At 36.8% G+C, this 15,548-nt stretch overlaps 1 protein-coding gene across 8 annotated transcripts in view; it reads left to right on the top strand.

Moving 5' to 3' along the window:
- Nucleotides 1-15,548, top strand: part of LOC111683929 — a 231,783-nt gene that overhangs the window by 133,717 nt on the left and 82,518 nt on the right. For 4 of the 8 annotated variants that reach the window (XM_046950593.1, XM_046950600.1, XM_046950606.1 and 1 more), the window contains exons 6-9: nucleotides 5,783-5,914; nucleotides 6,023-6,394; nucleotides 6,834-7,208; nucleotides 8,178-15,452. In XM_046950593.1, coding sequence (XP_046806549.1) covers nucleotides 5,783-5,914; nucleotides 6,023-6,394; nucleotides 6,834-7,208; nucleotides 8,178-15,452 — 8,154 coding nt within the window. The remainder of the gene's footprint in view (nucleotides 1-5,782; nucleotides 5,915-6,022; nucleotides 6,395-6,833; nucleotides 7,209-8,177; nucleotides 15,453-15,548) is intronic. The other 4 variants (XM_046950590.1, XM_046950586.1, XM_046950619.1 and 1 more) reach the window with 2 other exon arrangements.

Below are 15,548 nucleotides of genomic sequence, written 5' to 3'. Positions count from 1 at the left end.
AAGTGAAAATAACAGACATTTTTAAATAAATATCCTCTATATTCATATAAGATCCAAAAATCCTATATAAACCTTAAACAATGACAAATTAATGTTGTGAAAATTACCCGGCAAATCACATTTATCACCTTGATAAAGGTCATATACATACCAAAATGTACAAATAACAAACATGTTACCTACAGAGGCTTTTTGTTTCACAAACAGTTCCTGCCACAAAAAAATAGGCCTAAGGCAAAAAAAAATCTACTTAAATTAAAGAGCTGAAATAAAGCAAAAACTACTTAAAATTTTGTAATTACATTATGCATGCTTTATAAAAAAAAACATACAAAAATTAACACAAAACTAAAGACTTAAGACACAAACAGGTGTTAAGACGAATAATCAAAAAATAAATTAAATTAAGAAGAAAAAAACTAAGAACATTTAAAATTAAAAATTTTTCTAAAAAAAAATTTGCAAAAAATCATTAATTATTTCGAAGACTTTAAAGTAAAATACGCACATGTTAACAATTAAAGGTTTTTATAAAAAAAAAACTTTGCCACTTCAGAAGTTCCACTTGATCAGCTAAAACTGTAAGGGAGGGGGTCTAAAACTAATGAACAAAAACATTGAAGGAAACAACTGATTGTTATTGAGAATAAAGATTAATTATTTGTTACGCATCTAAGCATCGTTTAAATACATTTAAATGAAACCCATATTAGATAACCAACAATAGATAACAAGTAAGAGTGTTATATTCGGCTATGCCGAATCTTTTATACCCACCATCAAATCGTTGCCATATAAATGAACTTTGATATTTTGAATATTTTATTATTATATATCGATATTAATGAGAACATCAGGGTAATACTTATTTGAAAGAGGTCCATTAATGGGGGTTTTACTATTGACAGTACTAATTTTTATAGCGAGTAGAGGTATTTATACATACATACATACATACATACATACATACATACATACATACATACATACATACATACATACATACATACATACATACATACATACATACATACATACATACATACATACATACATACATACATACATACATACATACATACATACATATATATATATACATACATACATATATACATATATACATACATACATACATACATACATACATACATACATACATACATACATACATACATACATACATACATACATACATATATGGACCAATTCTCATAAAAGTCTGTAGGAAGATTTCAGTTCGTTATTTGTTTAAAATTTCATCGATCTACTTGTATTTTGAAGCCATTAAGGAGCATTAGTAATAAAATATGGTAGTGAGATTTTAAATCAAAATTGTTTTATGTCGAGTTGCATTGCGGTATTCGTATTTTTCGCGTCATTTCTGGGGCGGAATTTATATGGGGGACTGATTCTCATAAAAATTGATAGAGAGATTTCGGTTCCTATAAAAGGGATAGAGATATTAGCTTACACGAAACTAGTTTTTGTCGAATTTCATAAATCTACTAGTATTTTTAAGCCAGTACTGAGCTTTAAAGACATTTCCTGAAGGGAGGGGCCTTATATGGGGGTAGCGTCAATTATAGACCGATCTCCGTAAAATTTTATAGAACGATCTTAGTTCCTACAGGTTTATATCGAATTTCATCGATTTATTCGTTTTTTATTGCTTTACTCGTTTTTTTGATGGGCACATTATATGGGGGTAGGTCATTTAAGGCTCGATCCACATAAAATTAAGAGTTTTTGACTGGCAAGAAACTTAATTGAGTCGAATTTTATTACTATACTCGTATTTTTAAGCCAGTAATAGGCCTTAAAGTATTTTCTGATAGGGACCTTATGTTGGGGTTAGGGTCAATTAAGGCCTGTTCCACATAAAATTTGATAAAGAGATTTTGGCTTGTGAAAAACTTCTGTGAAATTTCATCGCTATACTCATGTTTTTAAGGCAGTAATGAGCGTTAAAGTAGTTTTATGGAGGGGACCTTATATGGGGGTAGGGTCAATTATAGGGCGATCCACATAAAATTTGGTGGAAAGGTTTTGGTTCCTAAGATACATAATTTTGTCAAATTTCTTCGCTATATTAGTATTTTTACGCCCATAATTAACGTTAAAGTCGTTTTCTGAAGGGGGCCTTATATGGGGGGAAGGGTCAATTGTGAAACGATCCACATAAAATTTGGTAAATTTTGACTTGTATAAATCTTACTTCTGTGTAATTTTATTGCTATAATCCGATTTTTAAGCCAGTAATGAGCATAAAAAAAATTTATGGGGGGACTTCTTATGGGGGTGGGGTCAACTATGGACCGATCCACATAAAATTGGTGTAGAGAGATATTGCCTAGTATAAAACTTATTTCTGGGAAATTTGGTAAAGAAATTTTGACTAGTATAAAACTTACTTCTGTTAAATTTCATCGCTTTAGTCGTATTTTTAAGCAAGTAATGAGCGTTATAGTAATTTTATAGAAGGTCTTTATATGAGGGGTAGGGTCAATTATGGACCGATCCACATACAATTTCATAAAGATTTTTGGCTTATATCAAATTTCACCGCTATATTCGTTTGTTTAAGCCAGTAATGAGCGTTTAAGTCATTTTTGAAGGGGACCTTATATGGGGGGTAGGGTCAATTATGGACCGATCCATATAAAATTTCATAGATAGGTTTTGGATAGTAAGAAATTTACTTATGTGAAATTTCATCGCTATACTTGTATTTTTAAGCGAGTAATAAGCGTTAAAGTAATTTTCTGAAGGGGTCCTTATATGGGGGGTAGGGTCAATTATGGACCGATATACATAAAATTTGGTTGAGAGATATTGGCTTGCATAAAACTTATGTATGTCGAATTTCATCGCTATATTCCCATTTTTAAGCCAGTAATGAGCGTTAAAGTCATTTTCTGAAGGGGACCTTATATGGGGGGTAGGGTCAATTATGGACCGATCCACATAAAATTTCATAGAGAGGTTTTGGATAGTAAAAAAACTTACTTATGTCAAATTTCATCGCTATACTTGTATTTTTAAGAGAGTAATGAGCGTTAAAGTCATTTTCTGAAAGGGACGTTATATGGGGGGTAGGGTCAATTATGGACCGATATACATAAAATTTGGTTGAAAGATATTGACTTGCATGAAACTTATGTGTGTCAAATTTCATCGCTATATTCCCATTTTTAAGCCAGTAATCGGCTATTTAGTCATTTTCTAAAGGGGACCTTATATGGGGGGTAGGGCCAATTATGGTCCTATGTCCGCCATAATGCAGAAATATTTTTCAGACGTCAAAAAACTGACCTATGCGAAATTTTATGGTATTTGCTTCATAAACAACGAATTTGTGAATATTTGAAGCTATTTATACAATATTCCGGGGGGTACAGTTGTATGGGGGCTATGTGAAATCGTTGACCGATTTTGCCCATTTTCAATACCAAACATTTCTGATCAATAAAATATATTTTGGGAAAATTTCATCTCAATATCTCTTATTTTGTGGACGCTATCGTGCCAACAACAGACAGACGGACAGACGGACAGACGGACAGACGGACAGACGGACAGACGGACGGACATGGCTAGATCGTCTTAGAATCTTACGAGGTCCCAGAATATATATACTTTATGGGGTCTTAAACCAATATTTCGATGTGTTACACACGGAATGACAAAATCAATATACCCCCCATCTTTTTTGATGGTGGGTATAAAAATATAAAAAAATAAAAGCATAACAGCAATATAATATCAAGGTTAAGAAATGTACAATCTTAGTCTCAGAAACAAAAAAAAAACGTCTAAATAAGCAACATATTTTGAAATAACTAAAATATAAATGATGATGATGTCACATTAATCATTATGCGTAAAATTGTTTTTTTTTAATTAAACAGCATATAATTAAATTATAATAATAATTAAACAATTATTCACACATTACTTAATAACAAACCAAATAATTAGTTTATTTCAAATGATTCTTCTCATACCCTGGGAAAGTTTTTTTTATTTTAATTTTTTGCCTTTTCCTTTTTAAAAGTTGTTTGCAAACTGACAGCAGCTGTCTTAATATTAAAGAGCAAAGAATGATACACCTGATTAAATAACATAAAGCTAAAGTTGTTGGTATTAATTTAAAAAAAATAACTTTTAATATAAAGTAAATTTCCCTCTATTGCAAGTTAAAACCCCATTTTAGTTAAGAAATCTAACAAAATCTTTTATCTAGAGTTACTTAATTAAAAACTAAACTTGCCACAAAATTCGTTATCTTTTTAGATGTAAGCAATCGTATTTTTCAATGTCTTTTTCTATAAAAAAAAACAAAGTTGTCCATAAAATTTATCATTTAAATGTCCCCATCAATGTTAAGTATGCGTAACATTAAATGTTACGTGTAGGTCTGTCTGTCTGTTTAAATACCGTCACTCAATCATACATTCAATCAAAGTTTTATTTTAAAAATCTCTACCACCTGCATTTTGTGATTTTTCTTGTTTTTTCGATTCTAAGAAATGCGTACGTAGACTGTCGTCATTCAAGCAGAAAAATTGCGTGGTATTTCTCTGTCATACAATGTGTGTGTTTTTTTAGATTCAATGTTAAATTCTTCAATGTTTGTTTTTTAACCAAATAGACTTCATTATAAAGTAAAATGTTGAAAAATATTTGGTATGTTTTAGAGATTCGTTTGGCAAAAAATTGTTAAATTGTTAACCACTTAGCAGAAACTCGATAATGTGTTGTACTTCCATAACCACTTACTTTTCAATCACTACTAGTTACCGTCTGCATTACTTTGAAGTACTCCGGTAATGACTTTATTTTAATATGATAGAAAGCAGCATAAAATTTGTGTCTGAAAATCATTATTTGAAGCGCAATAAAATAACTTAGCAGTCATACATACATACAACATACTCAACAACTTCTTTGTAAGCGACATGTACTTCATTAACTGCCTCCAATGACATTACCGTGTTAAAATAATGAGTTGAAATTCTGATAAAGAAGTAGTGAAAAGAGATTTTTATTAGCATTTTAACTCATTACTTGTAAGTTGTTGTAAGTTTTTTCCTGGGTAGTTAAGAACAGTGTTTTGAGTAGGATTGGAAAGAGGTCAATAATTACATTTCTAATTGGAATTTGTTGAAGTAATGATAATTGAAGCTTTACCGACTACAATTACACTTACTTGTAACTGCAATTGAAGTTTTTCCAATTAAAAGCATTTGTAATTGAAGTTTATCCAATTACAAGTAATTGTAATTGCTCATTGGTAAACTGAAATTACAAATACAAGTAAAAAATTGATATTTAGTCAATTGCACATTACAAGTAATTGTAATTGATTATTATGACGAAAGAACACGATCTTGCTTTTAAAATATTCAATTCGCTATTTTTGCAAATCTAAGTTTCAATATTAAGGTTGGATTTTGTGAGACGTCTAATCTTGTTTATATGTAGAACATATTGAAAGCGATCGAGCTTTAGTGTTCTTGCATACTTCTTTCTAAGGTCCCATTCTCTGGTCCACACTAATTAAAACTTTTCATATCAATAAATCACACATGATTTTTGTTAAACAGATAAAAATATTATAAATTTCTCTAGGTTTAATGCAAAAAAAGGAGCATTTCTTCTTAACTCCATAACTGAGAAATTTCACTGAGTTATAAATAAGTTATGAAATCAAACCGTCTATAAAGTCAATTTTAAATATTTTATTTTAATTGATATTTTTTAAATTATTCAATTCCAGATATCGATGAATGTCAAGATCCACAAATAGCACAGCTCTGCGTTGAAAATGCCGAATGTTGCAATTTACCCGCACACTTTTTGTGTAAATGTAAAGATGGCTATGAAGGTGATGGTGAAGTACTATGTACCGGTAAGTAATTAAACAACTGCAAAAACCAAATTCTTAAAAAATATCAAAAATCTTCATAAAAATTTTAATCTAATAAATGAAATTGAATTTTCATTTATTTTTACCTAGACATCGATGAGTGCCAAAATCCAAAAGCTTGCGGTCAAAATGCCCATTGTATTAATACACCCGGTAATTACACATGTACCTGCCCCGAAGGCTTTTACGGCAATCCCTATGATGGTTGTCATGATATCGACGAATGTAGCAATGGTAATGTCTGTGGTCCTGGCGCCATATGTACTAATCTGGAGGGCGGTTATCGCTGCGACTGTCCTGCAGGTTATGAAGGCGATGGACGTTCAGAAACTGGCTGCATTGACTTTGATGAATGTGCCCGTTCGCCATGTGGACGTAATGCTCAATGTTTAAATACAGACGGTAGTTTTAAGTGTTTGTGTCCCGATGGTTATTCTGGTGATCCGGCACAAGGTTGTGAAGGTAAGTGTTTTCTTTTCGATCTCATTAAAGCTTCTTTGCCTTCTATAGCAAGCAAACAGAATTTAAAGCTTAAATCAATTTTTTTTCGTATTTTCATTGTATTTTTCTTATATATAAACTGCACCCACCAAAAAACAAAATCGAACAACTCAATTTCGACTGAATTTTAAAAAAAAAAACCCAAAATTTATTCAATTCTTTAAAATGAATGGCACTTCATTATTACATCAATATGCAATACAACATTTACGCACGACTTCATTATGGTTTAACATTAATAATTTTTAAAACAATAATAACAATTATTGCAAATAACTCATTAATAATAATAATAATGGTTTAATTATTTATTACAAATACATTCACCTAAAATATTTATGGCAAACAAAAAAAAAACTAATTCACATAAACCCAATAAACACACACAAACAAAATACAGACGTCGATGAATGCTCTATTAACAATCCATGTGGTTTGGGTGCTGAATGCGTGAATATGGGCGGTAGTTTTGCATGTCGTTGTCCGCCTGGTTTTATGCTCGAAAATTTCGCATACGATGATCGTAATACAACAACGGCAACTTTACTTGAAACAACACAACACAATACACCTACAACAGATATAGATACAGAAAATACAGCTTTATTAGTGGCCAAAACTGGTGCCGGTTTGGCTTGCATAGATGTAGACGAATGTAACATGAATGATGGTATCGCTAAATGTGGCACCAATGCTAAGTGCATTAATTTTCCTGGCTCATATCGTTGCTTGTGTCCAAGCGGCTTTCAAGGCCAGGGTTATTTGCATTGTGAAAGTTAGTATCATTAATATTAGTTAGCTTTAAAGCTTTTTTCTAACTAGTTATTAGCTAAAGTGTTGTTTGAGGAAAATTTGTAAGCTTTTAGGACTTTGGCAAAAAAAAATAATAATATAAACCGAACTTTAATTAAACTAAATATTGGAATTGCCTTCAATATAAAATTACCGGAACTTTAAGCTTCTTTAAAAACTTTTAACAATTGTTAAGCTTGAAACTAAACAGATTAATTATCACTTTTTAACAAAATCTTAATGTTAATAAAAACGTATTTCATTTGCTTAAAACATAGTTAAAATTTTATTGTAAAGTCTAACAGAACCGCATTTAGAAGCTTTTTTAAACAAAAAAATAGCAAAAATTTCAACATCATTTCCCTACTTATTAAATCCTTTACATGACTATAGCTTATTTTTGAAAATTCTATTTTAAAACAATTCCTCGCCCAGCACCATACAAAAAGCTTGCAAATTTTCAACAACATTTTATAAAATTTATTGTAAGCTTTTCATAAGCTCTTCTCTTTATCTCAAGAAAAAGAGCTTTTCTGTCATGCTTTTCTTCAGTCTTAAATCTTTCACTCTTCTTTTTTCAAACATTTCATTAGTACTACTCTACAATCGTTTGACATCTATCATTTTATCGTTATTTCTCTAAAATTCTACTGCTGCTCTACTTTCACGCTATTCTCTGCTCTTATTTAGTTTTAAGATTTTTTTATTATAATTATTAGACACTAATTTCATTAACCTTTTTACAAAAATTTTTTATAAACAACACACTTTATCACCACGTCACCTTTACCGTGCAATTGTTAAAACAAACAAAAAAAACTTAAAACACAATTGCTTTATGGCTTTCACACCAAAAACAAATGAACTCAAATCAACTCCAAAAATTAAATGTCTCACTTCCACTGCGTGTCCCAATTTGTGTTATTTTGCTAAATCCCATATGTTCGTTCAGATATCAATGAGTGTCAAGATAATCCTTGTGGCGAAAATGCTGTCTGCACTGACACAATCGGTAGTTTTGTGTGTAATTGCAAACCCGAATATACCGGCGATCCCTTCCGCGGTTGTACAGATATTGACGAGTGTTCGACATTGGAAAAACCCTGTGGTACCCATGCTATCTGCGAAAATAAAGAACCTGGTTATGAATGCAAATGTCCTCAAGGTTTTGCAGGTAAACCAGATGCTAAGACTGCCTGTGAGCAAGTGGATGTCAATATTCAATGTTCCAGTAACTTCGATTGTACCAATAATGCTGAGTGTATAGAAAATCAATGTTTCTGTTTGGATGGCTTTGAACCTTTGGGTTCCAGTTGTGTGGATATCGATGAATGCCGCACACATGCTGATATTTGTGGAATTCATGCTCAGTGTACAAATACACCTGGATCGTATAGATGTGACTGTGAGGCCGGTTATGTAGGCACTCCACCTAGAGTTGGCTGCAAGGAACCATGTGAGGATGTTCATTGTGGTGAGCATGCTTATTGTAAACCAGATGGCAATGAAGCATATTGCATCTGTGAGGATGGTTGGACCTTTAACCCTAGTGATGTCGCCGCTGGATGTGTAGATATTGATGAATGTGATACGGTACATGGTCCTTTTGGCAGTTGTGGCGTTAATGCCACTTGCACCAATTCACTGGGAAGTTTTTCATGTTCTTGTCCAGCCGGATTTTCAGGAGATCCTCTTACAAAATGTGTAGATGTAGATGAATGCAGAACAGGCAACAAATGCGGTGAAGGTGCTGAATGCATAAATATGAATGGTGGCTATACCTGTAAATGCCCAGAAGATTCTATACCAGACCCTGATCCTACTGTTAAATGTGTTCCGATTGTAACTTGTATCGATGACAATGATTGTCCTGGAAATGCTGTATGTGATCCAGCCAAGAGATGTTTATGTCCGGAACCTAATATTGGCAACGATTGCAGACATCCTTGTGAATTCAAAAACTGTGGTGCTCATGCCCAATGTATGTTAGCTAATGGTCAAGCGCAATGCTTATGTGCTGAAGGTTTCACCGGCAGTCCTGAAACACCTGGTGGTTGCAATGATATAGATGAATGCAAAGCTAACCCTTGTGCTGCAAATGCTGTTTGTTCAAATACACCTGGTGCTTATCTATGCCAATGTCCTAGTGGTGCCTCGGGAGATCCTTATCGCGAAGGTTGTGTTACTCCTCGTGCCCCAGACACCTGCTCTGATTCCAATCCTTGTGCACCTGGCGAGTCTTGTGTACCAGATTCATATACTGGCACTAGCGTTTGTATTTGTCGTCAGGGTTACGAACGTAATCCTGGAACCGGTCAATGTCAAGATATCGATGAATGTTCCCCAACTCGTTCTAAGCCCGCTTGTGGTTTGAATGCTTTGTGCAAAAATCTTCCCGGCAGTTACGAATGCCGTTGTCCTTCCGGTTTTAATGGTAATCCTTTCGTTATGTGCGAACAATGCAATTCCCCAGAATGTCAGTGTCAAGCTCCTTACAAGTTGGTAGGTAACAGTTGTATTTTAGCCGGTTGCTCCAATGGCGGTGAAAAATGTCCCAACGGCGCCGAATGTATTTCAATAGCTGGAGGTGTTAGTTATTGTGCTTGCCCCAAGGGTTACAAAACAATGTCTGATGGTTCCTGTGTTGATGTAGATGAATGCTCCGACCCTGGCAGCAAAGTTTGTGCCTATGGAGCTGAATGTATAAATAAACCCGGTTCATTCTCTTGTATTTGTCCCGATGGCTATACCGGTGATGCTTACAATGGCCAATGTTCACCAGCTCAACGTAAATGTGCCGCCGACAAGGAATGTAATACTAATGAAAAGTGTGTGCAACCTGGAGAGTGCGTCTGTCCACCTCCCTATTTCCTGGATCCTTATGATAACAACAAATGTAAGAGTCCTTGTGAAAGATTCCCTTGTGGTATTAATGCTAAATGTACACCTACTGATCCACCTCAGTGTATGTGTGAGGTGGGTTATAAGGGAGATCCTCTATTGGGTTGTACGGACGAAGACGAGTGTGCACATTTGCCCTGTGCATATGGTGCTTATTGTGTTAACAAAAAGGGCGGTTATCAGTGTGTTTGTCCCAAAGGTTTCACTGGCGATGCTTACAAGAGTGGTTGTATTTTGGAATCTGGTGAACCTAAAAGTTCTTGTACCACCAATGATGATTGCGCTAGTAATCTGGCCTGTGTCGAAGGTACTTGTATAAGCCCTTGTGCCAGTTTACTATGCGGTTCAAATGCTTTCTGTGAAACTGAAAACCATGCTGGTTGGTGCCGTTGCCGTGTCGGTTATGTTAAAGATGCCGAAGGAGATTGCGTATCACAGTGCAAAGATGTAATTTGCGGTGAAGGTGCCCTTTGTATTCCTACCTCTGAAGGCCCTACATGTAAGTGTCCTCAGGGATATCTTGGAAATCCTTTCCCTGGTGGTTCCTGTTCAACTGATCAATGTTCTGCCGCTAGACCCTGCAATCGTAAACAAATTTGTATAAACGGTCGTTGCAAAGAGAGATGCGAAGGTGTTGTTTGCGGAATAGGTGCGATGTGTGATAAGACAAGTGGCAAATGTGTATGTGAACCCAACTTTATTGGTAATCCCGATTTGATATGTATGCCTCCAATTAAATATGCCGAATGTAATCCTCCTTGTGCTCTCAATGCTCACTGCGAGTATGGGTATGGTACTGCTGTTTGTGCTTGTAATGCCGGCACCACAGGCAATCCTTACGAAGGATGTGGAGCTGAAAGTAGAACCGTATGCGAGCCTAATAGCTGCGGTCCTAACGCTGAATGCAGATCTGATGGAAATGGAATTTCATGCGTATGTCCTCATGGATTCGCAGGTAACGCTTACGTTGGTTGCCATGATATCGATGAATGTATTAACAAACCTTGTGGTCAAAATGCTGTTTGTCTTAATACTCATGGTGGATTTGAGTGTCTGTGTCTATCTGGTTTTGGAGGAGATCCCTTTACAAGTTGCCAACCTGTTGATAATACCTTCTGTTCCGATCCCCACAATTGTAAATGTAATGAACGTGTTTACTGTCCAGATGGCTATTCATGTGAAAATGGTCAATGCAAAAATCTCTGCTCTAAAATATCTTGTGGACCACGTGCTGTTTGCGATTCTGGAAAATGTTTGTGTCCCCTGGGTTATATGGGTGATGCCTATAACATGGAAACTGGTTGCACAATAAGAGGCCAATGTAATAATGATGGTGACTGTAAGGATTCTGAAATTTGTTTCCAACTTAGCAAAGGTTTACGTAAGTGTGTTGATGCCTGCTCGAAAATTCAGTGTGGCCCCAATGCCCTATGTGTGGCCAACGATCATCGTTCTTCTTGTATATGTAGTGAGGGTTACTTTGGTAATCCAAGTAATTTGCAATCAGGTTGCCAACCAGAAAGAAAAGTTCCGGATATTGAAGATAAATGCAAATCTGACCATGATTGTGAATCAGGTTACACATGTTCAGCAGTTAATGAAGGTTCAAGAGAATGTGTTCACCTTTGCACAAAGGTGGTTTGTGGTACTAATGAACTTTGTAAGATTGATAACAGCGGTAATGCTATATGCAGCTGTGCAGACAGCTATGTTTGGAATCCTGTTAAGTCAGCCTGTGAGAAACCAAGCTTACCGGATTGTACTACTGACCAAGAATGTCCCACCTCTTCTGCATGTAGACCAGATGTAGTAGGTGTTTTGAAATGTGTTTCCATTTGCGATGAATTTACATGTCCAGCCAATTCAGTTTGTGTGGCCAAGGAACATAATGGAAGATGCGATTGCTTACCTGGATTTGTGGGTAATCCCAATGATCGTAACGGCTGTCAGCCTAAGCAAAAACACCAATGTCGCTCTAATGCCGAATGTGCAGAATCTGAAGCCTGTATTAAATATGGTCCTGAAGAAATTTTATCCTGCAGACCTGCCTGTGAAGTAGTCAAGTGTGGTCCTCGAGCTGTCTGTATTACCAACAATCATCAAGCACAATGTCAATGTCCTCCTGGTCCATTCGCAGGTGATCCTTATGATCCTTTCCAAGGTTGCCAGAGTGTACCTTGTGTATACAATAAAGATTGCCCAACGCATCAACTTTGCAATCGTATGACTCACACTTGCTTCGACGTTTGTGATCAAGAATCATGTGGTGAAAATGCCATTTGCTTGGCTGAGGACCATAGAGCTGTATGCCAATGTCCTCCTGGCTTCAAAGCCAATCCTATTCCTGAAGTAGAATGTACAAAAACTGGCGGCTGCACGCCAGGTACATGTCATCATACTGCCATTTGTGAAGTTACTGCTGATAAACCAGTTTGCAAATGCCCAGAACACTTCATTGGCGATCCAATTAAACAAGGCTGTCGTCCAGAAGGTCAGTGTCCCAATGGAGATGCTGATTGTCCAGCTAACACAATTTGCGCCGGTGGTCGTTGTATTAATCCATGTGATAATGCCTGCGGACCCAACTCCGAATGCAAAGTGGTAAATCGTAAACCAATATGTTCATGTCCTTTCCGATTCCAACCTATAGCTGAGTCTGCCAAGGAAGGCTGTGTTCGCTCTGTATCCAGATGTTCTTCGGATGTTGATTGCGGCGGTGAGGTTTGCTACAATGGCGAATGTCGTGCTATATGTCGCGAAAATAACGATTGTTCCTCTGGAGAAGCTTGTGTACAAAATGTTTGTGTTATATCATGTTTAGATCACAGTCAGTGCGGACCTGGCTTAGCTTGTCTTAAGGGTGTATGTTCCATAGGTTGCCGCAGCAATAAAGATTGTCCTTCCGATCAGTCTTGTATCAACAATAAATGTGCCAACCCTTGTCAATCAGGAGGTGTATGTGGACCCAATGCTCTATGTAATATTGACAATCATCGTAGCCACTGTTCCTGCCCAGATGGTTTTGAAGGTAATCCTACACCCGAGCAAGGATGTGTTAGAGTACCAGCTCCTTGTCTAGCAACCAACCAATGCCCCAGTGGCCATATGTGTATTGGCAATCAGTGTAATTTACCCTGTCAAAAGACTTCAGTCTGCGCTGTAGGAGAGCGTTGTTATCAACAAGTATGCCGCAAGGTCTGCTACACTAGTAACAATTGTTTACCCGGAGAAATTTGTAACAACGATGGCACCTGCCAACCCGGCTGTGACTCAGATGCAGATTGTCCTCCAACAGAATTATGTTTGGGAGGTAAATGTAAATGTGCTCAGGGTTTCATTGGTACTCCTTTCGGTTGTGCAGATATTGATGAATGTACTGAAACACCTTGTCATAAGTCCGCTAAATGTGAAAATGTGCCTGGCTCATTTAAATGCATCTGTCCTGAAGGAACCGTCGGTGATGGTTATGTAAAGGGTTGCTCAGCCCCCAAGGAATGTTACAAAAACGAAGACTGCTCATCTGCTTTGGCTTGTATTAATGATAAATGCTCAAATCCTTGTTCAGCGACATCATGTGGTATAAATGCAATGTGTCATGCCGACCAACATCAAGCATTCTGTGAGTGTCCTGCAGGACATTTGGGTGACCCCTATGATACCTCAGTGGGTTGTTTCAAGGTGGAGTGCATTAACGATGACGATTGTGCCAGCGATAGAGCTTGCGATGAAAAAACTAATCGTTGCATCAGACCTTGTGATTTGATAAGCTGCGGTAAAGGATCTTGCAATGTTGGCGATCATAAAGCTATTTGTACTTGTTATGAAGGCTACCAACTAAACAATGGAGTTTGTGAAGATATTGACGAATGTTTAAACCGCCCTTGCCACAGCACAGCATTCTGTCAAAACTTACCTGGTTCTTTTGCTTGTCAATGTCCCGAAGGTTTAATTGGAGATCCAGTTCATGTCGGTTGTCGCGATCCTAATGAATGTTTAACTGACTCAGATTGTCCCTCCTCGGCAAGTTGCCAGAATTCCAGATGTCGTAGTCCTTGCGAACGCGAAAATGCCTGTGGAGTTAATGCCAAATGTCTGGCTCAGTCACACAGCGCCATCTGTACTTGCCCTGCTAATACTCGTGGAGATCCTTCAATTGAATGTGTCCATATCGAATGTACTGACAACGACGATTGCTCCAGTGAAAAGACTTGTTTAGACTCAAAATGTGTGGATCCTTGCTCACTTCCGAATGCCTGTGGATCTCAAGCTCAGTGTATACCACAAAATCACATTGGCTTATGTTCTTGTGAAAAGGGTACCACCGGTAATCCACAATTGGGTTGTGTTCCATTACAATACTGTAACTCCGATGTACAATGTGCTTCAGGTAGCATTTGCTCCAACGGCATCTGTTCGTCGTTATGTTCATCCAATCGCGACTGTATTGCTGATCAACTGTGTATACAAGGAGTATGTCAACCTACCTGCAAATCAAATACTACCTGCCCTGAATTCCAATTTTGTTTGAACAATATCTGTACTAAGGAAGTATTATGTAGAGAAGACTCAGATTGTGGTCCTAATGAAAATTGTATTGTCGATAACTACGGTAGAGCCAGTTGTGAAAATGTATGCTTAGGTCGCGCGGTTTGTGGTCGTAATGCCGAATGTATTGCTCGCAGCCATGCTGCCGATTGTGAGTGCAAAGAAGGCTTCTTTGGTGATCCGAAGAGTGGTTGTCGCAAGGTCGAATGTAATACCGACAAGGATTGCTCCAATGACAAGACTTGTGATAGCAATATGTGTAAGATTGCCTGTCTCATTGGACAACCCTGTGGCGACAATGCTCTCTGTACCACCGAGAATCACAAACAAGTCTGCCATTGCCAACCTGGTTTCACCGGTGATCCAAAAGTACGTTGTGATGTCATTGATTTCTGTAAAGATGCCCCATGTGGACCTGGTGCCAGGTGTCGCAATTCTAGAGGTTCATTTAAATGTACTTGTCCACCTGGTCTTGTTGGCGATCCCTATAACGAGGGTTGTCGTACTTCGGTGGAATGTGAGACCAACGAAGATTGCCCACCGCATGCTGAATGCACACAATTGAATGGTGTACCTAAATGTCATGATGTTTGCGCTAATGTGCGTTGTGGCCAAAATGCGGAATGTATTCCGAAAGGTCATAAGGCTCAATGTGCATGCCGCAATGGTTACGATGGTAATCCCGCTGACCGGGTTAATGGTTGTAAACCATTGCCAGTACCTTGTCAAGTTACCAGCGATTGTCCGACCAATACATATTGTTCGGACAGCATTTGTAAACGTAAGTACTAACACGTAGGTTTAAGTATTTTTAAACAAAAAAAATAAAAATGGTTGAAGGGGTTTTAATTAAATAAAATTTTAGTTTAATCCAGTA

This window comes from Lucilia cuprina, chromosome 2, assembly GCF_022045245.1.
Source record: "Lucilia cuprina isolate Lc7/37 chromosome 2, ASM2204524v1, whole genome shotgun sequence".
NCBI classification, from domain to species: Eukaryota; Metazoa; Arthropoda; class Insecta; order Diptera; family Calliphoridae; genus Lucilia; species Lucilia cuprina.
Note: the sequence above shows the minus strand (reverse complement) of the source record. Positions and strands in the feature narration are given on the sequence as shown.